This window comes from Salvelinus sp. IW2-2015, linkage group LG23, assembly GCF_002910315.2.
Source record: "Salvelinus sp. IW2-2015 linkage group LG23, ASM291031v2, whole genome shotgun sequence".
In the NCBI taxonomy this organism is placed as follows: Eukaryota; Metazoa; Chordata; class Actinopteri; order Salmoniformes; family Salmonidae; genus Salvelinus; species Salvelinus sp. IW2-2015.
The window spans coordinates 41964485-41987176 of NC_036863.1; the positions used below are offsets into that span (position 1 = coordinate 41964485).

A 22692-nucleotide genomic window follows, 5' to 3' on the forward strand; every position below is an offset into this window, starting at 1 on the left:
TCCTCTTGTCCACATGGGATAGGGCAGTGTGCAGTGCGATGGCGATTGCATCGTCTGTGGATCTATTTGGGGGGGATGCAAATTGAAGTGGGTCTAGGGTGTCAGGTAAGGTAGAGGTGATATGATCCTTAACTAGCCTCACAAAGCACTTCATGATGACAGAAGTGAGTGCTATGGGGCGATACTCATTTAGTTCTGTTTTCTTTGCTTTCTTGGGTACAGGAACAATGGTGGACATWTTGAAGCAAGTGGGGACAGCAGACTGGGATAGGGAGAGATTGAATATGTCCGTAAACACTCCAGCCAGCTGGTCTGCGCATGCTCTGAGGACGCGGCTAGGGATGCTGTCTGGGCCGGCAGCCCTGTGAGGGTTAACACGTTTAAATGTCTTACGCACGTCGGCCACGGAGAACGAGAGCCCACAGTCCTTGGGAGCGGGCCGCATTGGTGGCACTGTGTTATCCTCAAAGCGGGCGAAGAAGGTGTTTAGCTTGTCCGGGAGCAAGACGTCGGTGTCCGCGACGAGGCTGGTTTTCCCTTTGTAATCCGTGATTGTCTATTGACCCTGCCATATTCGTCTCGTGTCTGAGCCGTTGAATTGCGACTCCACTTTGTCCCTTACGGAGGGAATAACTACACTGTTTGTATTCAACCATATTCCCAGTCACCTTGCCGTGGTTAAATGTTGTGGTTCGCGCTTTCAGTTTAGAGCGAATGCTGCCATCTATCCACGGTTTCTGATTTGGGTAGGTTTTAATAGTCACAGTGGGAACAACATCCGCTATACAGTTCCTGATGAACTCAGTCACCATGTCAGTGTATACGTCGATGTCATTCTCAGAGGCTAGCCGGAACAAATCCCAGTCCACGTGATCAAAACAATATTGAAGYACGGATTCCGATTTGGTCAGACTAGCGTTGAATAGACCTTAGCATGGGTACTTTCTGTTTGAGTTTCTGCCTATAGGAAGGGATGATTAAAATGGAGTCATGATCTGATTTGCCGAAAGGAGGGCATGGGAGGACCTTGTAGGCATCCCGGAAGTTGGAGTAGCAGTGGCCGAGTGTTTATAGCAGCGCGAGTACTAGAGTCAATGTGTTGATAGAACTTCGGTAGCATTTTCCTCAAAATTGCTTTGTTAAAATCCCCAGCTACAATAAATGTGGCCTCAGGATATGTGGTTTCCAGTTTGCACAAAGTCCAGTGTAGTTCCTTGAGGGCTGTCGTGGTATCGGCTTGAGGGGGAATAAACATGGCTGTGTGACTATAACCCGAAGAGAATTCTCTTGGGAGGTAATACGGTCGGCATTTGATTGTGAGGTATTCTAGGTTGAGTTTCTGTACGTCAGGGGTGCCCTGACTTTAGTTACATAGGAGCTACTTTTTCCACCCTCTTCCTAACGAGGTGAATTGGGAAAATGTATATTTTTAGTGCATACAGTTTAAAAACTTTTATCGACCGGTTGACCGCGATCAATGTCCTGGGCACCAATGCTATACGTTATCACAAACACACCATGAGTAGTTAATAGTTAACCCCTCTTTTCTTCTTCCCAGAGAGTTCTATATTCCCGGCTGCACGATATACTGAGAACCCAGCTGGCTGTATGGACAGGGACAGTATATCCGGGGAGAGCCATGATTCCGTGGAACAGAGTATGTTACAGTCCCTGATGTCTCTCTGGAAGGAGATCCTTGCCCTGAGCTCATCTACTTTATTGTCCAGAGACTGAACATTAGCAAGTAATATACTCGGACGCGGTGGATGGTGAGCACGCCTCCTGAGTCGGACTAGAAGTCCACTCCAAATACCTCTTCTCCGCCAGTGGCGTCTTGGAGCAGCCTTTGGGATAAGTTCAATTACCCTGGGGGGTAGGAACTTAAATTCGTAAATTCGGGAAAGTCGTAATGCTGGTGAGTTAGCGCCGCTCTGATATCCAAAAGTTATTTCCGGCTGTATGTAATAATAAACTTTCTGGACTAATAATGTAAGAAATAAAACAGTAAAAAAGCAAAATACTGCAAAGTTGCTTAGGAGCTAGACGCAGAGCTGCCATGTCTGTCGGCGCCATCTTGCAGGGAAGGGAATATGTAAACGAGGTGTGAACTGCCTGATTGTGGGAGGAGGGGCAGTGCACACAAACTCTCACACACGTGAGCTCAATCTTTGCTTATACTGTACGTGTGGGTAGGCTGTAACTCAAGCCACGTTATAGTTTATTCTACTATTTGTGGAGATGTTGGCAGGATGTGAGAAGTGTGCTTAGTCCCGCACTGGGCCGTTCTTGTTAAGCTAGTTACTGCATAGCYCGTTCACTGTGGAACACACAAGAGTCTAGGCAAGATGGCTGCACCCTGTGAGAGATAAGCATGGTGCACCTAGTGTATATAGATAAAACATATCGGTGCTCATTGGCCATAAACATTACACAACAATTTGGAAATCGCACATTCAACAAAGAGTGGTTTGGAAGGAATCAGTGACAGTGGCTAACTGTAACCATTGCAAACCAATCRTTAGCCTGCTATTCAAAACAAGTCACCAACAGAATGTTCCAGTCTCATAATTTTCTCTTCCTACTTTTCCCTTCATGATATAGTGTGTGGTAGTTTTCAATTAGGCTAATTAAATAAACGTCATATTGCGTATTAAATTTACCACCAACAAAATGTCGACAGGCTACATTTTTGCACATGACGTTAATATACCCAGTATTCGATTACCGAAGAAAATATGTTGCACATTGTTGTAACAAACGCATGGTTTTGGCATGACGCTTTGCGTGTTGGTCCAATTGAAGTTGGAATGTCAGCTATATACAGTTTAAATAGCCTGCTGTATGTGCTCTCCAAGTTGATATTAAGTAAACCAATCCATACTAGAGGAGGTTATTTCAAATCGACTATCCAATCAGACCGGTCTCGCAGTGAGCTAGCGCGAGGCTGTGTACTCCGCTATAAGCGAACCGACGTGGGATCGTGTGACTGATCTCAAACAAGCAACGCAGGTAGGCAGACCACAGGTCCTATTGAAAGCAATTGTTTGTAATATATTGGCAGCCTGTAAGAAATGCATGTTTGGATAATGTTTCTCATTCTTTTCAGGTAATGTCAATATAGAACTCGTTTTACTGTGGATATAGATACTTTTGTACCGGTTTCCTCCAGAATCTTTACAAGGTCCTTTGCTGTTGTTCTGGGATTGATTTGCACTTTTCGCACCAAAGTATGGTCTTCTCTAGGAGACAGAACGCGTCTCCTTCCTGAGCGGTATGACGACCGCGTGGTCCCATGGTGTTTATACTTGCTTACTATTGTTTGTACAGATGAACGTGGTACCTTCAGGCGTTTGGAAATTGCTCCCAAAGATGAACCAGACTTGTGGATGTGGACAACAAAAAATGAGGTCTTTGCTGMTTTCTTTTGATTTTCCCACGATGTCAAGCAAAGAGGCACAGAGTTTGAAGGTAGGCCTTGAAATGCATCCAGGTACATCTCCAATTGACTCAAATGATGTCAATTATCCTATCAGAAGCTTCTAAAGCCATTACATTTTCTGAATTTTCCAAGCTATTTATAGGCACAGTCAATTTAGTGTATGTAAACTTCTGACCCACTGAAATTGTGATACAGTGAAATAATCTGTCTGTAAACAATTGTTGGAAAAGTTACTTGTGTCATGCAAGTCGGTTACATACCATAGTTTTGGCAATTTAGGCATTTGTGGAGTGTTTTAATTGACTCCAACCTACGTGTATGTAAACTTCCGACTTCAACTGTATAAACCTATGCACTTTATCATTACTACTACTAACGGTTAGTTAGTGGTTTTACTATACTGAACAAAAATATAAACGCAACATGTAAAGTGTTGGTCCCATGTTTCATGAGCTGAAATAAAAGATACCAGACATTTTCCATAYGCACAAAAAGCTTTTTTCTCTCAAACGTTGTGTACAAATTTGTTTATATCCCTGTCAGTGAGCATTTCTCCTACGTACTGCCAAGATAATCCATCAACCTGACAGTTGAACCATATCARTAAGCTGATTAAACAGCATGATCATTGGACAGGTGCACCTTGTGTTGGGGATAATAAGGCCACTCTAAAATGTGCAGTTTTGTCACAACACARTGCCACAGATGTTTTGAGGGAGCATGCGGTTGGCATGTTGACTGCAGGAATGTCCACCAGAGCTGTTGCCAGAAAATTGAATATTAATTTCTCTACCATAAGCTGCCTCCAACATCGTTTTAGAGAATTTGGCAGTAGGTCCAACCGGCCTCACAACTGCAGACCATGTGTAACCAAGCCAGCCCAAGACCTCCACATCTGGTTTCTTCACCTGCGGGATCGTCTTGAGACCAGCCACCTGGACAGCTGATGAAACTGAGGAGTATTTCTGTCTAATAAAGCCCTTTTGTGGGGAAAAACTCATTCTGATTGACTGGGCCTGGCGCCCAAGTGGGTTGGCCTATGCCCACCCATGTGAAATCCATAGATTAGGGCCTAATTTATTTATTTCAATTGACTGATTTCCTTACATGAACTAACTCAGTAAAATCATTGAAATTGTTGTATGTTGCGTTTTATATTTCTGTTCAGTATATTTGATCGTTTTGTAAAGTTTGTGTTGTGGGGCAAGTCATGCTGCTTAGCTAGAGGGGAAAAAGGAGGATTTCACAGGCTTTTTGGTTTTGAAATGTAGTTTGTATCTGTCACTTATTTAATTTCTCTATGGCTCTGTGTGTGTGTAATCATTATTTTGGGTTATTTAGAAACATTTTATTTTTCACCATTTGTAAGGTTAGTAGCCTCATGGTGGTGGTTCTTTTGAAGTGGAGGACTGCTGCTCATTGTTACTCAGGGAGGTTTAGTGAATGCATTGCACTGTGTTTCTAGTTATGTATTCTAGTTAAATTAATAGTTTTAAGCTGTGGCTAGGCCTGTGTGTGGTCTTGTACTGGGTAATGAGTGAGTGTGATCAATGTAATTCCACATGTTTGTGATGGATGATGTACACTACAAGTATGTGGACACCCCTTCAAATTAGTGGATTCAGCTATTTAAGCCACACCCGTTGCTGACAGGTGTATGAAATTGAGCACACAGCCATGCAATCTCCATAGACAAACATCGGCAGTAGAATTGCCTTACTGAAGAGCTCAGTGACTTTCAACGTGGCACCGTCATAGGATGAAACCTTTCCAACAAGTCAGTCCGACCGATGAATCTGGGTTTGGCGGATGCCAGGAGAACACTACCTGCCCAAATGCAGTGTCAACTGTAAAGTTTGGTGGAGGCGGAATAATGGTATGGGGCTGTTTTTCATGTTTCGGCCTAGGCCCCGTAGTTCCAGTGAAGGGAAATCTTAACACTACAGCATACAATTACATTTTAGACGATTCTGTACTTGCAACAGTTTGGAGAAGGCCCTCTCCTATTTCAGCATGACAATGCCCCCGTRCACAAAGTGAGATCTATACAGAAATGGTTTGTCGAGATCGGTGTGAAATAACTTGACTAGCCGGCAGAACCCTGATCTCAACCCCATCGATCACCTTTGGGATGAATTGGAATRTCGACTGCAAGCCAGGCCTAATCGCCCAACATCAGTGCTTAACCTCATTTAATGCTCTTGTGGCTGAGTGGAAGCAAGTCCCTGCAGCAATGTTCCAACGTCTAGTGGAAAGCCTTCCCAGAAGACTGGAGGCTGTTATAGCAGCAAAGAGCGGACCAACTCCATATAAATGCCCGTGATTTTGGAAGGAGATGTTTGACGAGCAGGTGTCCACATACGTTTGGCCATGTAGTGTATATGTGAGTGGTTATTTTTGTATGAAATTATAATTTTTGATACCAACAAACGGATGTATTTTTATATGTTCAATCAATTCTGAGCGACGCTGTCCACGAACCAGACACCTTATTTCCAGTCTCATATATATTTTTTAGGATGCTATTATCTGTTGACGTGGTCCTAAGCCTGTTACACCTATATGAGTTGCATCACCAACACGCACTACAAATCATTTATTCAAATTAGTCATGGATGTGTGTTTTGGTGGTGGATGAGATTACAATGTCTTTTCTTGAATAAACTGGCACATAGTTTCCTACTTTGATTTTAGGAGCAGCATGGAGAGTTGAGTAAACCTTTTCAGGTGTCATGATAAATGTTTTCAATGAAATACACTATCTTAACATTTTATTTGGCACACTTATTATTATTATTTTTTTTTGCAGACCATGTCTCCAAAGGAGAAGTCAAAGTTTGGGGACCAGGCGAAGCAGGACACAGCTCGCTATGATTTGGAAATGATGAGCTATGGTCCTCCTGTGAAGAGGGTCAAGAAGGATCCTAGTGTTCCAGAGAGACCTCCGTAGGTCTATTCCTAAAATACTGTAATCATCTATGCGCAACTCAATATTAGGAAGGTGTTCCTAATGCTTGGTATTCTCAGTGTATATTGGTTTATGCTGATTTATTATAGACAATTCCAGAGTCGGCCGTATGTTTTGCGGGCCCTAAGCGAGAGATTTGGTTTGGGGGCCCCCCAACTCGCGGGGTAAACATTTGTGGTCCCCCTCTTGACAGTGGAGAGGAATTTCAGTTTTAAAGTAAAGTTCACGGCAAAATGTGTAGAATTGCAGGGATTGGAGAGAATTTGGCTGTTTTTAAAACTACACTGAACAAAGATGTAAATGTTAAGTGTTGGTCCCATGTTTCATGAGCTGAAATAAAAGATACCAGAAATGTTCCATACGTACAAAGCTATTTCGCTTTGTGGGGAACAACTCATTCTGATTGGCTTGGCCTGGCTCCCAAGTGGGTGGGCCTGTGCCCCCCAATGGTATTTTTTTTCCCTTCATAATATTTTCATGCATTTCTACCAATTTTGCCATGGGGTGGAGAGAAGTTTTAAAGCAAAATTCCTGTAATTCTACACATTTTGCCTTTTGCCATGTTCATATGATATCTGAGTGAGAGTACCTAACGAAATCAATGGGGGCCCCCTGGARGTCAGGGCCCCTGGACACATGCCCTGTTTGCCTGGTCAGTAATTACTACAAGGTGTAGATAGCTGGCTAGACTAACTTACTAATACAAACCCATTTTTAGCTGACATGAACTACTTGAGTGATTGTCAGTGACTGCCATTACATGAGATACTGCTGATGCGCTACCAAATTTCAAAATTGCACCTTGTGTATTCTACTAACTCTCAGCAGAATTGTGAATTTGGGTTGGGGCCTTAAGCGACCACTTATGCCCAGGACCGGCCCTGGACAATTCAAAACAAAGTATGATACATTTTTGAAGTCCTGCAACCAGCATTAATGACTGTACTCCTTCTCTTATACAGATCAGGGTTCTTTAATTTCTGTGCTGAGCAGCACCCCAAGATCAAAGCCCAACACCCAAGCTTTGGCGTTGGGGATGTGGCCAAGAAGCTTAGAGAGATGTGGAACAATTTGACAGACTCCAATAAGCAGCCATATATTGCCAAAGCCAACAAACTCAAGGAAAAATACCAAAAGGTAATGCCATTTGGGAATCTTTATTTGTCTCAAAGGAAATTTAATTGAAGGGTATTTTTACCACTAAGTGGTCTGACTGTGGTGTCAGACCCTATATGCAAGGAATCACTGGCTAAATATGAGAACCTGTGATTTCTTCCAAGGGATTGAAAATGTGACTTTTATTTAAGACACCTTTGCTTACTGTTTCTAGGATGTGGCAGATTACAACGGAGGAAAATGGGAACTGGGCGGGGCAGGAGACGACGAAGACGACGATGAGGATGACTAATAGAAAAGGGTATTGTGGTTTAAGACACTGGCAATGTAGATGTGAGCACACATATCTGTAAGGGTTCACCTGTCCCAGAAGAAAACATCAAATTGGTTTTGAAACTGGTTTCTCGCTGTAGTTTCTTTCTGGCTGTCATTTTGAGTCATTAACACTTTGCTCTGCAGTGTTTTTCCTGATCCCTTTGCTTTTTTCAGTTGAACAAACCTATTCACAGTGATGGCATAAGGGTTATTACCCTATACAATACTTGTATGGTGATGTGTATGCTACTATGTGGTTATTGAAATAGATTTAGATTTTATTTTTCTATTTGACAGGGATCCACATTTCATGGAATTGTAAGTTTGCGTTTTGAGGGAATTGTATGTGTTTCTAGACACAAAATCCATAGACTTGAGGCAGATGTCCAGTCTGACAATCAGGTATTCAGGTAACATTGCCATGGCCTATTATGCCAACCACCTGTGTGTTTGAGGCAGGACAGATCCATTCCACTGTGTTATGGCTGAAAGGAATGATGATGAAATGGGTTCTGTTTTGTTGTTAATTTGGATACGTGGAATGACATTTTAGATTTTAACATTCCTCCATCTCTTGACCAATGGTGACAATACATCTGTTGGACAAGGTGGGAGTTTCTTTGCACCTGCACAGTTTGTTTTCTATGCCTCTGATCTAAAAAATAAATAATTACGTTTTTACATTCTGTGTGGATCCAAATTGATTTATTCCCTCTATGGAAATGACCGATTGCATTTTTGTGGCCTTTAGCGGTAAATGTATTCAACTTTATGCAACATTGTGGTATTTTGTGACAGGCATGCATCTTTTAGTAGCAATGTTGAAACCAATTATTACACTTAATAGGAAAATGTAAAAATTCTGAGAATTTAAGAATTTAGCTGTTCAGAAGTATTCTTATCTTTAAGAAATTGTATGCTTTGGGCCCTGAAAGTGCTCCCTGGAAAGCCACTATCCGCAATTGATTGAATCCTGGATTTAATCTTCAATGTTAATAATACATTCTTTTAATAGCTCCTCCCATTGAGTTTYGAGACTATAATTTGCAACCCACCTTTCCCCACATGCACTACACCAAATACGCTGCACAGTGTAGTTAAACACGTTCCTCTTTTGTAGGTTATTTATTATCCAACAAAAAGTTTGCCTGATAAGTCAAAATGTTTCATCATATCCATCAACGTCAGTGAGAGTGCATCGCTGAGACTCCGGACACAATGGGCGTGGAGGAGGAATGTACATTACATCCCATGACCGACGCAATCATAAACCTCACTGCTGGGGCAGCAGGCAAGTAAAACTTTGAAAAAAAAATGTATCTTTAATTTCTTCAATTACCTAGCATCACAAACTTTTCCATAGGTTTAAGCCTTGATGACTCTTGACTGACCCACGTACAACACAAGGTTGTTTTGTTGTTCAGTGGAAACATCTAGTGACGGATAAAGCTGAACAGGATGGCTGTCATTCAGAAAATGTTAACTTTCTAACCATGAACATAAAAGAGTGCAAGAAGAGGTCCTTCATGGTGACTCTGGAAATCTCTCCTCTCACATAGGGGGTGTTGCGTGTGTGTGCTGAGCGGTCAGCCCTTCGACACGGTCAAGGTGAAGATGCAGACGTTCCYCAGCCTGTACTGTGGCTTCTTGGACTGTTCCCTGAAGACATACTGCCACGACGGGCTTCGGGGGCTCTACCAGGGAAGTGTGCCTGCTCTTCTGGCCAACGTGGCAGAGAACACTGTACTCTTCGCCTGCTACGGGACCTGCCAGCAGCTCACCAGGAGAGTCTTTGGGCTGGAAAAAGGGTCTCACCTCAGGTTGGCAACAGAGGATCTCTGGCTTAACATTCTCATCCCTCTCCCCTTCACTATGTGTCTGGCTGAGAGCTTAAAAAATGCAAAGCGGTCTCTTCATCTGTTATTGTGTTTTGCTGCTGTTTCTCTTTGCTCTCCTGTAATCTCTCGCTCATTGTCTATAACGTCTTTGTCACAGTGACCTGCAGAATGCCCTGTCCGGGTCCCTGGCGTCTGTCTTCTCCTCGCTGGGTTTGTGTCCCACAGAGCTGGTGAAGTGTCGCATGCTGGCCGTGCATGAGATGAGGATGGTGGGAAAGACCTCCCTTGCGTCACACATGTAAGCATCGCAACTGTTCTGTGGACAGTACAACGGGATCATGTTGTCATTGTGGTTCAACACAAATAGTACACACGTGGGTGGCAGGTCATCTCTTTTTGCTTATCTTCCAAAAACACGTAAGTTGGTGAATTAAATATGTCTCAGGAAACCATATTACCTTGGGGTTCKACTCGAAAATACATTATGCACAAGGTACAATGCACAAGTAAGACGTTGTGTGTGATGTGATAATAGATGTTGTGTTTGGCTGTGTTCTGGTGCTCTCCTCGCAGTTCCACCTGGTCAGTGTTGAGGGACATATTGAAGACMGAGGGTCCTCAAGGCCTCTTCCAKGGAATGACCAGCACCTGGCTCAGAGAGGTGCCTGGATACTTCCTCTTCTTTGGGGGCTATGAGATCTGCAGAACCCTCTTTACAAAGCCTGGCCAGTCCAAAGGTGAGTCCATTCCTTATGACTCCACTGAAGCGATTCAACTTCTCATTTAGCTATTCAGCAAACTCCAGATTCGATAGATGTCTATGGTATATAGCTTCACGCAACTGATTTTCGTATTTGTTGTTGTTTGATAGATGCTGTCCCGCTGTTAATCAGTGGATGAGTTGGTGGGGCCGCCTTTTGGTTGGCAGTGTACCCCATTGATTCAGTCAAATCCAGAATCCAGGTTCTATCTATGTCAGGCAAGCAGGCTGGGTTTATCAGACCACTGCTCTGTATCATGAGGACAGAAGGTGAGAACATACCACGTTATTTTTCATCATCTGATTCTATTCCCCAGAGTCTTCTGAACTGCGTGGCGTTCTGTCAATCTCAAATGTGTTCATCAATAAACTTCTGATTGCGTTATTTGCCCTATCATTTGCTTATTTACTCATGTTGGCAGCTTTCTTTTCCAGATAACAGAAATGAATGAACTCACTAGCTCACAGAAGATTAGGATTAGGTATGTTTGTTATTTTTCATACATGAGATATACACTGAGTGAACAAAACATTCAAGAACACCTGCTCTTTCCATGACACACACTGACCAGGTGAATCCAGGTGAGAGCTATGATCCCTTATTGGTGTCACTTGTTAAAGGGGAGGAGACAGGTTAAGGAAGGATTTTTAAGCCTTGAGACAATTGAGACGTGGATTGTGTATGTGTTCCATTCAGAGGCTGAATGGGCAAGACAAAAAATGTAAGCGCCTTTGAACGGGGTATGGTAGAAGGTGCCAGAAGCAATGGTTTGTGTMARGACCTGCAACGCTGCTGGGTTTTTCACACTCAACACTTTCCCATGTGTACCAGGAATGGTCCACCACCCAAAGGACATCCAGCCAACTTGGCAACTGTGGAATTGGGAAGCGTTGGCGTCAACATGGGCCAGCATCCTGGCCCACYTTGGCCCATCCTGGCCCATGTTGACGCTTTCAACACCGGAGTCCATGCCCCAACGAATTGAGGCTGTTCTGAGCAGTGGAGGCTGTTGAGGGGAGAACGGCGCATAATAATGGGATGGCATCAAACACCTGGAAACCATGTGTTAGATTTTTATTGACACCATTCCACTGCTTCCGATCCAGTGGAACGGGGGGTGCAACTCAGTATTAGGAAGGTGTTCCTAATGTTTGGTGTACTTAGTGAATATTACAGTCAAGTCAAGTACTATGCCTTTATCATGACGGAGAAGCTACTGTATGTATGAAATGGACAACAATGTGTTCTTTTGAACATCTGAATCCAATCCAAACTTTAAGTAAAGAGATGTTAGGTCATGGGAACACTGTATTGAATTTGTTTTCAAGCTGACTGTTCAAATTCTTCAAACCTTTCCTAGCTTTTTTTCTTCTCCCAGGTCAGCAGACGAACTGGTTGTCTGATATTGTTTTTGCTGTCAGTGTGAAAGCGGTGTATCCTACGAAGCAGGTTTGAGGAGTTAGCGAGGTAACTTTGGTCAACTCTGAGTTCGTCTCGGGATAACCGGTCATACGAAAGTGGCTCACCTTTTAGCCAGGTACATTTCTATGGCAACGAAACCTAACTCAGGCTAACCTGAGTTAGCCTCTGGGGCAGGCTAACTCACGGCTCACTCCACTTACCTTGAATGAAGCCGCGAGTTGAGGAACAAAGAAATCAGATTCCCATCCCCTTCATTTGAGGAAGATGACTGATTAAATATTTTATTAAACAAATGTTTGAAAAAGGAAACCGCACACTGCTCTTAATAGTATCACTGATCTTTAATAAGCTTATTAATATACGCTCAGATGTGCGAGTGCCTTTTGAATATTAATCAAATGTTTGTTTTGTGTAAAAAAACATAACGTACACATTTGGTGATGTCAGAATGCATTTTAAACTTCTGTATGACTTAATAAAACAAATATTGATAGGAAGGTGCTTGTGCATTGATAAGCACACCAAAGACGGCRTTAACAATAAGTATTAAAATAAAGAGGGCACTTCTAAAAGCCTATTTCACACCAACTTTCATTTTCGACACAAACGAAAAAGCGGCTAGATAGATTTTTCAGCATTGTCTCAATAAAGGCTTTGGCGTTTGACTAGCCATGTGCGACATGCACATGCAGTTACAAGCCTGCTAAAGTTAAGAGGCTGGCGGACGAGCAATATTCACTGTCGCAGTAGGCCTACGGATGATGCCTGAGCTGGAATGTGAAGCTATCTGAAGTTGGTTAGCTTTAGAAAACCCTGAGTAGATATAGCTTGCTTCGTACGACACCCCTTTGGACATGTCATCATTTACCTCAGCGCATTCAAAATGCAGTGGGTTCACATCAACTGTCCACCAAGTTTCAACTTTGGGATAGATCAAATGCAATAGTCTTACACTGTAGTAAGAAAGCATGTTTGTTTCACTCAATAAACACAGTTTTGTTGAGCATGTGAATGTATACTAAACAAAAATATAAACGCAACAGTTCATATAAGGAAATCAGTCAATTGAAATAAATAAATAAGGCCCTAATCTATGGATTTCACGACTGGGCAGGGGAGCAGGCCCAGCCAATCACAATTTTTTTCACCACAAAAGATGATCCCGCAGGTGAAGAAGCCGGATGTGGAGAGGTCCTGGGCTGGCGTGGTTACACGTGGGCTGCGGGTGTGAGGCCAGTTGGACGTACTRCAAAATTCTCTAAAATTAAGTTGGAGGTGGCTCATGGTAGAGAAATTAACATTGAATTCTCTGGCAACAGCTCTGGTGGACATTCCTGCCGTCATCATGACACTTGCAAACTCCCTCAAAACTTGAGACATCTGTGGCATTGTGTTGTGTGACAAAACAGAACATTTTAGAGTGGCTTTTTATTGTTCCCGAGCACAAGGTGCACCTGTGTAATGATCATGCTGTTTAATCAGCTTCTTGATATGCCACACATGCCAGGTGGATGGATTATCTTGACAAAGGCTAACATGTTCACTAACAAGGATGTAAACAAATTTGTGCACAACATTTCAGAGAAAAAAGCATTTAGTGCATGTGGAAAATTCCAGCTCATGAAACATGGGACCAACACTTCACATGTTACGTTTATATTTTTGTCCAGTGCGTAAKGTTGTTAATGTAGACTTAGAGCACAACGGTTCCACCAGAGGGAGCTCTTTCTTTCTCTCTCTCGCTCTTTCTCTCTTTCTTGTTCTCGCACTCTCTGTGTGGCTCATCTCTCTCTCTCTCCAAAGGGGACGCATTAGCCCATCTTTGCACAGCGTTCACTGCTATAGCCCCCCCCCCGCCCGAGAAAGCTCCCATTTATGACCACGGCATCAAAGAAAATCAATTCAATGAAAAGGAGATGTTGGTGTCATACTGCAGTATTATCTGCCCTGTTTTCTCATCTGGGTAGAGAGTTGATGAAGTATACTATTATTATTATKATTATGATTATTATTATTATAAAATATCGACATGTGGTGGGGTTTTGATGATGCATATAATGTTTTTACCCTGATGTCTCCTTTCAGAGTCCAGACCTTCATCAGTCATTGGTACTGTCTATGAGACTTTGACCATTTGGCAAAAGCACTGTACATTACATACCATCACTGATAGACAGCTAATACACCCAGTCACCTATTGAATGTTTACATGTAAGAAAGGGTTTTACAGAGGCTGCTCAAGACATTTGATTTATCTGCCTCTTTGTAGAAAAGAAGCCTGGCTTTGCTGCTATGTACCATCATATACCTGCATCGTACTGTACAATACACTAACAGGAACTAGTGTATAGTTTCGTCCACGTTAAAGAGTAATGTCTTGATGCTGAAAGTAAAGGAGAGCCACCTGGAGGTTTACACAGAATGTTTATGTTGTATAACCAGGGCAGGTGTAGTATCACATCAATATCCAATGACAATGTCAGCCAGAGGACATTGGAAGATTTAGAGAAATTGCAGTGGTAATTGAGAAGATGAGACTGAGGCCCACAATAAAATATGATATACAGGAAGGTCCATAATTATTGGCACCCTTAATAAAGATGAGCAAAAAATATTAAAATAATGAATACAAATACTGAGCTATATTGTAGGCTCAAAGAAATTGGAAAATGACATTGTTTTATGCTAATACAATTGCCCAGAGAAAGAGATTTAGTTTAACAAGTAACACAAAATATTTWAAAAAARGTATGAGTCAAAATTATTAGCACCCCTGTTTTCAGTACTTTAGCACCCTCCCCTTGTGAGGATAATGACACTGAACCTTTAAAAAAAATGTTTCTATGAGATTGGGAGAACACGTTGGGAGGGATCTTGGATTGATATCTGATATCTGCTCTTACGGACTGCCCTCTTCAATTCAAACCMCAGGGTTTCAATGGGGTTCAAGTCCAGAGACTGAGATGGCCATTGCAAAATTCCAATTTTGTGCTCAATTAMCCATTTCTTTGTGGATTTTGATTATCGCTTGGKGTTATTGTCCTGCTGGAAGATCCACMTTCGGCCAAGTGTCAGCCTCTTGGCAGAGGCAACCMGGTTTTTGTCTCAAATATCCTGGTACTGGGTAAAGTTCATGATGCCRTTGACCTTAACAAGGGCWCCAGGACCARTGGAAGCAAAATAGCCCCATAACATCAAAGATCCACCACTATATTTTACAGAAGGTATGAGGTACTTTTCKGCATCTGCTTCAGTTTTTAAACACCAAACCCACCACTGGTGTGCGTGGAAAAGAGCTCTATTTTCATGCCATATGACCATAGCACTGGTTCCAATCCAAGTGCCACCTCCAGGTGGTGGTATGGTCAGATGAYGTGAAAATAGAGCYCTTTGGCCATGCACACCAGTAGTTAGGTGGCTTTCCTCAGAGTGTCCGGCCATCTAGGCTATAGCCAAAAGGTCAGAGCCATGCTTCAGTCTGCACAACACCGCCGGTCTGCTACAGTCCTGGAGAAACTGATGAATTGTGGAGTGTATTGCATAAGCAGGATGTCATGTACATTCTCYATGTTGCAGGGAGAAGGTCCTCAAACAGACAGGGGGACAGGAATAGTGCCCATAAGCTTCGTGGAGATTTCCCTTATGAAGAGGGAAGACTTCCTTTGTTCATGTCAAGGTCAGTCGTTTGACCACATGAAGAGGGAGAAGGAGTGATATTAGTTAGTGGGTGTGTGTTACTCAATAATTAGGGTATTACTGAAAGCTGACAAAGTATTTGTGAACATTGGGATGCTTAATTTCTATACAGGCCTTTTATGGCTGTAACAATGCCATGTATAAACAATAACAAAGACAAGGTGGATGCCATCCCTGTAATCATTCCCGGTCTTACAGTAAAATTGTTAATTAGTACTTGACAATCAACTTCATAACGACGGGACACAGACTTTTGTTTTGCTCTATAAACCACAGATGTGGTTTATGCCCAAGGCCTTTTCTACTTACTGCATTAAAAGGACATCTTTAATCCAGGCCATAGAATACGACCACGTCAACTAATGGGCTCTCTCCTACTCCTTTGTTCCTCCATACYGTACTGTATATGTCAGATATGGGTTCTTTTGTGCCCCAGCGCAATTTCGGGCAAGTTTCTCAATGAACAAGACTTAGAAAAATGCATGAAAATGACTTTTAAAAGTCTCTCTTCAAAAATAGGCCTTTTGTGTAAATGCTCACCGGGGCAGTAAGGGTGGTGCCAGTGGCCTGTCGTCTCTACGTTGTTGGTCGTACACCTGCCGTTGTCGGGTCGCCTTCCCCACCTTCTCATAGGTCTCCAGGAGGACCTCTTGATGACGCTGCAGCCACTGGTCCGTGGATCCACCTGTCTGGGAAAATTGGACTCCAAGAGTACATTCAATAGGCAATCGTGCATGTCTACCAAATATTAGGAAGTGTGGGGTGTACCCGGTCTACTTGTGGACTGTATTGTTGTTGGCTTGACGAATAGCTGGTAGCTGTTCTTCCCAATGGGCCCGCCCTTCTACACTCCATGTGTTTAACAGAGTCAACGGTGTCTGGTTAATTCTTTCACAAGCCCCCTTACCTTGTGGCCAGCATGGGCTGGTTCTGGTTTTGGTACAACCGTACAATGCACACAGCTGTTTGACCAATGCAAACTCGAAAGTTGCCCCTCGGTCACTGTGAAGATGCTTGGGGCAACCAACGATTTGGAAGAAGTGTTTCCATAGTACTCGAGCTGTGGTGTGGGTCGTCTGGTCCTTTGTGGGCACCGCCCATGCGTACCTGGAAAACACGTCAACCATCACGAGTAAGTGGAGACATGCATTGGCTGGGCGACTCAGGGAGACGTAATCAATGGCCACCATTTCCATTGGGGCACTAGTTGACACTGGAAGCATTGGTGCATGGGTAAAGGGCACAGGTTTACTCACCACACATTTTTGACATTGAGCAGTCTACATTAAATATCTGCTCTAATTTTTGGCCAGAAGAAACCTCTGCTGTAGGGCAGATAGGGTCTTCTCTGCCCCCATGTGTTGTAGTGGTTTGTGGAAGTGTTTCCATACCTCTTGCCATTTCCCCTCAGGGACAACAATCTGGATGTGATTCTCCCCCGTCCGTTCTTCTTGCATCTGTCTGACTGTCACCCCCTCTTGTTTTTTGATCAGGTTCCTCTCTTTTGAGCAGGTTCTACTCCTGCAGTAAAATTTTGGTTGGCTGGGGCGGTGCTTGCCGTGCTGGGCTGTCCAAGGGCTTGCCCTGGTCTAACAGTGATCCCATTATTCTTGTCGGCCTGTTGCCAAACACTCCAAGGTCATGTGTTTGGGGGGTCCCCCTCTACTGAAGTCCCTCCAACAAACTGGGCCGGGGGTGTCTCACTCGCCTCCTCCTTGCTCTAGAAGTCCTTCTACTGAAGTCCCTCTAATGAACTGGGTCTGGGGTGTCATTTCACCTCCTCCTTGCTCTAGAAGCCTAGAGAGGACATCGGCGTTGATGTTGTGGGCTCCTGGACAGTACTTGATGTTGAACTATTAGTTTTGCCAACTGTGTGGCCCAGCACTGCTTGACTGCCCCGAGGTTGGCTGTATGCAGATGGACAAGCGGGTTATTGTCAGTGTACACAGTGAAATTGGAGCCCCACAGGTAAGGTTTAAACATCTCTGTCACCGCCCATTTCAGTCCCAGCAGTTCCAACTTGAAGGAGCTGTAGTTTTGCTAATTTCACTCAGTTGGGATCAGGCTTCGGCTGCCGTACGTGAATACCCATTCCAGTCCATCCTGCRCTTTAGACAAGACAACCCCCAGCCCCCCGGAAGCTTGCATCTACATAGAGCCGGAAAGGGAGAGAAAAGTCAGCATATGCCATAACAGGGTGTTGCAAAAGGTTACTTTCAAGGTATCAAAAGCAGACTGACACTCTAGTGACCACTGTACTGGGACCCTGTTTTTTTGTGTGCTGGACCCCTGGTCCTTGAATAGCCTATTGAGAGGATAAGCAATCATGGAGAACTTGGGGATAAATCACTGAGAATACCCCACAAAGACCAGAAACAATTTTACCTGAGTCACTGTGGTAGGGGTAACCCATTCCTTTACTGCTTCGACCTTACCAGGGTCCGGCGTGACACCCTGGGTACCCACAATGTGCCCATGGTAAGTGACCTGCCTCTGGAACAGGTGACACTTCAATGGGTTGTAGTTTCAATCCATGGCTCCAGAGGCGCTCCAACGCTTCTTCCAAGTAGGTCAGGTGGGTTTTGAAGTCTGGGAAAGAGACAATAACATTGTCAAAGGTAGAAAAGGTAGCAATGGTAGCAATGATTCTCCTACCTGGTTCCCCAGACACCTTTTCATCAGTCTCTGCTGGCATGTTACACAAGCCCGAACGGCATCTGCTCAAAATTCAAACAGTGGTGAAAGCAGTCTTTTCCCAGTCTCCGGGTTCCACCTCCACTTGCCAGTAGCAACTGGTGATGTCAAGAGTGGAGTACCAGGCAGCTTTTTTAAGGGTGGTTAAGGACTCCTCGATCCAGGGGAGGGTGTAGGCAACTTTGTAAGTCACTGCGTTGCACTTTCTGTAGTCAACACAGAAACGCCATGTACCATTCTTCTTCTTGACCAGGACAATAGGTGCAGCCCAAGGGCTAGTGCTTTCACACACCACTCCTCCATCCAGCATCTGCTTCAAAAGGCTGCACAGTTCCTGGTAGAGTGCTGGGGGTTGGGCTGGAACCATGCTCTGCTGGGTGGGGCAGTGCCTGTATGGCCAAAGTCGTCTTCGTGACATGAAAACACCTGGGCCCATTCTGCAGGTCTGGGAGTTGTTCAGCTTGAGCTGGGGTCAAGTCCTTCCCTTCCAGGACATCTGCTGGCAGCGTGTCTACTAACACAGCTACTTCTGGGGTAGCACTGGTCACTTCCACCTCTATAGTGTGGGGCCCTTTTGGGTTAAGGGTGATGTCCTTTTCCCCTCTGATCTCCTCTGGATTGATGGAATGGATGGTAGCCAAGGGCTGAGGGAGCTCAACAGGATATGGGTTAACATTCTGTACTCTCACCAGGCATTGGTTTCCTTCAATATGAACCAAGGCCAGAGAGATCTGCCATCCTCCATCCCTTCCACTAGGCCACAAAATGGTTGTATCACAGAGGGGCCACATACCTCAGTCCATACCACCATCTTGAGGACTAGTGATTGCGGCCGGTGGCGGAGAGTGCGGCGTACTCCCTCCCCTCGTTCTGCCACTTGGACTTTGTTGTAGAGGGTGAAGGCTTTGTCTCACTCCTTCCAGGTCTCTGGTCTCATGACGGTCTAAAACTGAACATGTTGAATGGGAGTCGCTCCAAAGAGCTCTCGCCAGCAGGCGGTTATCGCATTCATTCCTAGCGCATTCATTCTTAGTCATCTTGTACCAGGATCACTCCCCGTTCGAGTATCTTCACCCCTCCTACCTCAAAATTCAAGACTGCGTACCCCACTTATGGACAGCCCATTAGCAGCCTTCAAAGTCAACCAGTCGATGTCCTCGGTAATACCATTTCTGGTTTTGGATCCACTTCTGAATGAAAGATTCACTGAACAGTGGTACTTGAGATCCCGTGTCTGCTCATACTTTCTCCTCCCATTGCTCCATGTTAGTGGGCACGGGGGTTGCCCTTCTCTGGCTGGTATCCAACCGCAGCACACTGAGCCTCCCCATGGATGTCCTGGCCACCTCCTTCCAAGTTATGGCCCTCCTGGGTGGCATCTGAAAATGACATATAGGGTTATGACAAAGTTGTTGGTGAAGTTCTTGACGAACCGGGTGTCTAAAGATTCCCCTGTCTTTTGCTCCACTCTTTTTGCCAGCTCCTTCAGGCGAAGGGTGTAGCCGCTGTAGCCGCCATTTCGCCCAAAAATGTGCTACTGGTGAACCTGGTGTACGAGGAACTTAACACATTAGTGACACATTAGGACTGACAACAGCGGGCAAGATAAGATAAGTAATTCTCTTTTTGCATCCCTTTTCAATGCATGCATTAGACACTCCAGCTGTTGTTGTGGAGTCAGCATTTGTGATCGGATCATAAACTGAATTTGGCCTTGCCATTTTTCATACGAATCTTCATTATATGACTCTTTAAATGTAGGAACCCATGGCGCTCCCATCATCGATGGCATTAACAGAGTGCTTATTTGGGGGGCTGCATTATTTTGTTCACCTTGCTCGTTCATCAAAGACGTATTGAGCATCCTGCCAACTACGCCAAATGTCAGATATGGGAAAACTGGGGTTATTTTGTGCCCCAGTGCAATTTTGGAGAGGATGAACAACAACCAGGCAAGTTTCACAATGAGCCATAGTTTTTTTAGAGAAACATTTTGGAAAATGTCTCTTTAAAAGTCTCTTTTCAAAAATAGCAATTCCACTTGCGGAAAACCCATACTTCAACAGTAATCTGAATTTTCACCAGTCAACATTCATGTAGTTGAGTCCGCCCACGGTTGTCAGTTCCTCCACTTTTAGTTAGGGCTTTTCTCCATAGCTCTCCATTGATTCTCTTTCTCTCCACAGGTTCCAGTCTCCGCGAAGGGAGTTTTCAGGTCCGTCCTCAGGAAGAAGGCAGTGTAAGTATCCGAGTCAGGTAGGTATCACAGTTCCCCCATATTAATTCCCTTTTGCTTCTATATCTTCATCACATTGTTAGCTCATACCCGGCATAATCATTACAGAAGTGGCTTTGATACGTAAATGATAACTTCGAGGGTGAGAGGAAAAGAGTACTACACTTTAGTTTGTTATTTGTGTTAGGAGCGAAGAGTGTTCAGAGACAGGAGTGAATGCGGTCTCTCTGGGTCCTAGGAGAAGGTGGCCACCGGACAGCTGTATGTCCACACTGTTGGATACAGGGAGAGAGGAACGCTCACTGTCAACACACTTCCGTCTTTTAGGGAGTCCTGTTCATTTCGTTCACCTGTGCACAATCAAGAGTGGAAAGAGAGGCACGGAGTAATGTCACCTCTCAATTTGGGTTAGAGTATATCATTGGCGACAAGCTTAATAGATAGCACGTGTGAGAATTTAGGACATGCTTTATTGGTAGCATACGTGTCATGTTGGTATGAATGATTCGGGAGACAGACGCAGCAATGCGTAATATGGGTTTTTAGTTCACCCAAATTATGGCGTGCCGTGTAAAGGCACGGGGACGAAGACCAAACAAAACACGTAACAAAAACACAGGGTAGAAACCCAAAACTAAAGAGCGAGGAGTACCTCGAATAAATAACACACACGCACAATGATTATCACACGGGACGAGACCCGTAATCATCTGCGCAATCCACAATGGCATGAAAGCCAAAACACACAGCACAGGTACTCACACGCTCCAACGGACATAGTAACAATACTCGACCTTACCATGGTGAACAAAGGGCACATATATACAAATACAATCCGTGGGAATAGGGGCCAGGTGTGCGCAATGAAAGTTCCCGAGGGATCCGTGACAATACGTGAGATTTCACACTTCAATTAGTTAAATAAAGGTTACATTTAAAAAATATATATTATTGAACACGCAGCTCTTGTGAATAGGTTGGCACAGCAAACGTATTTCAAAACGTGAACACAGCAAATGCGAGAGGTAAAAAAGGAAGCTGTTCATCACTAGATGACATACAGTCTGTCTGCCTGGGTATGCTGGATCAATTTGCAGTGAGTTATTGTGAGGTTGGAAATCATTCTAATGTTGCCCGTGTAGCTACTCTAGATATTGCAGAACTTATTTGCATTCCCAGCGACAGTGATAGCATTGTTTCCATTTTGTGATAAGAACAATCCAACATAGAAATCTTGGTCTGTGACGCTCAAAAGTCACAGTGCATTAAATATTCTGTTGATGTCATGATCTATCACAGCAGCCTATTAACGTCTGAATTTGAGAAGTGAAACAGGCTGGGACAGAAACGCATCAACCTCAGAATTGATTTTGCTCGGGAAGATAATTTGAATCTTCTTTTTCTCACTCTGTGCCTGCAGAATTTCGTTTGTTCTCTGAAAAACCATTTCACTGCGACACCAGAAAAACTGGGTCTCTCCCAATGTGAAGTGCAGTACATATATAAATCACAGATGGTGAAAGTGTGCAGCATGTTATTGTATTTGGTGTGATCATTGACTACGGTGCCTAAAGATACAATCTGTAGCCTACATGCTGATCGGCCTATGGGTCTGTAGAAGGGTTCAAGGGTATGGTCCGATCAATCAACATTCTAGCAGCTGACTGTGTCCAAGTCATTCACTTTACCCGCATTGATTTATGGTAATGACGCTTCAGCATCCAATATCACTATAGATGCTGCTTTTTCCTCAGGTCATTATTATGCATCCAAACATCAGTGCAGATGATCAGCGAAACAAGGGGAGGACTTGAGCTATTCCCAATCTTGCTGGCTCTGGGAACATTGAGTATGCTGACCTGGTCTTCGTCACTGTAGCTGTCCTAGATTGGGCAAATATTGTATTGGAATACATTTTGGTGAATCTCATCTTTCAAGTTTGTGGTCACTTGTGATGCGAAACTAATGTATTAGCCTACACCAGGGTTCCCCAACTGGCGGGCCGATTTTGTTGTTGGTGTTAGACATAAAAACACAAGTAAATCATCTACAACTGATTTTAATTTTGGAAATCTGTTCCAAGGTATTCCCACGCATAATAGATTGATATATGTGATCATATACAAATGTAAACAAGGCTTGAATCTACTAGAACCTAGGGCCTCGGGCAGCCAGAGTAGCTGACCAAGCAAGATAGGCCTTGTGTA

At 43.9% G+C, this 22692-nt stretch overlaps 1 protein-coding gene and 1 pseudogene across 1 annotated transcript; both read left to right on the forward strand.

Annotated features, from left to right (window-relative positions):
- Window positions 1-2938: 2938 nt before the first annotated feature.
- LOC111950019 (high mobility group protein B3-like) lies at window positions 2939-8519 on the forward strand. Its single transcript, XM_070434644.1, has 5 exons — window positions 2939-3009; window positions 3328-3468; window positions 6249-6385; window positions 7370-7544; window positions 7738-8519. Exons 2-5 carry the CDS (start codon window positions 3328-3330, stop codon window positions 7813-7815), a joined length of 531 nt encoding a protein of 176 aa, XP_070290745.1. The 5' UTR covers window positions 2939-3009; the 3' UTR covers window positions 7816-8519.
- Window positions 8520-9056: 537 nt separating this feature from the next.
- Window positions 9057-11450, forward strand: LOC111950976 (mitochondrial ornithine transporter 1-like; annotated as a pseudogene).
- Window positions 11451-22692: the final 11242 nt, after the last annotated feature.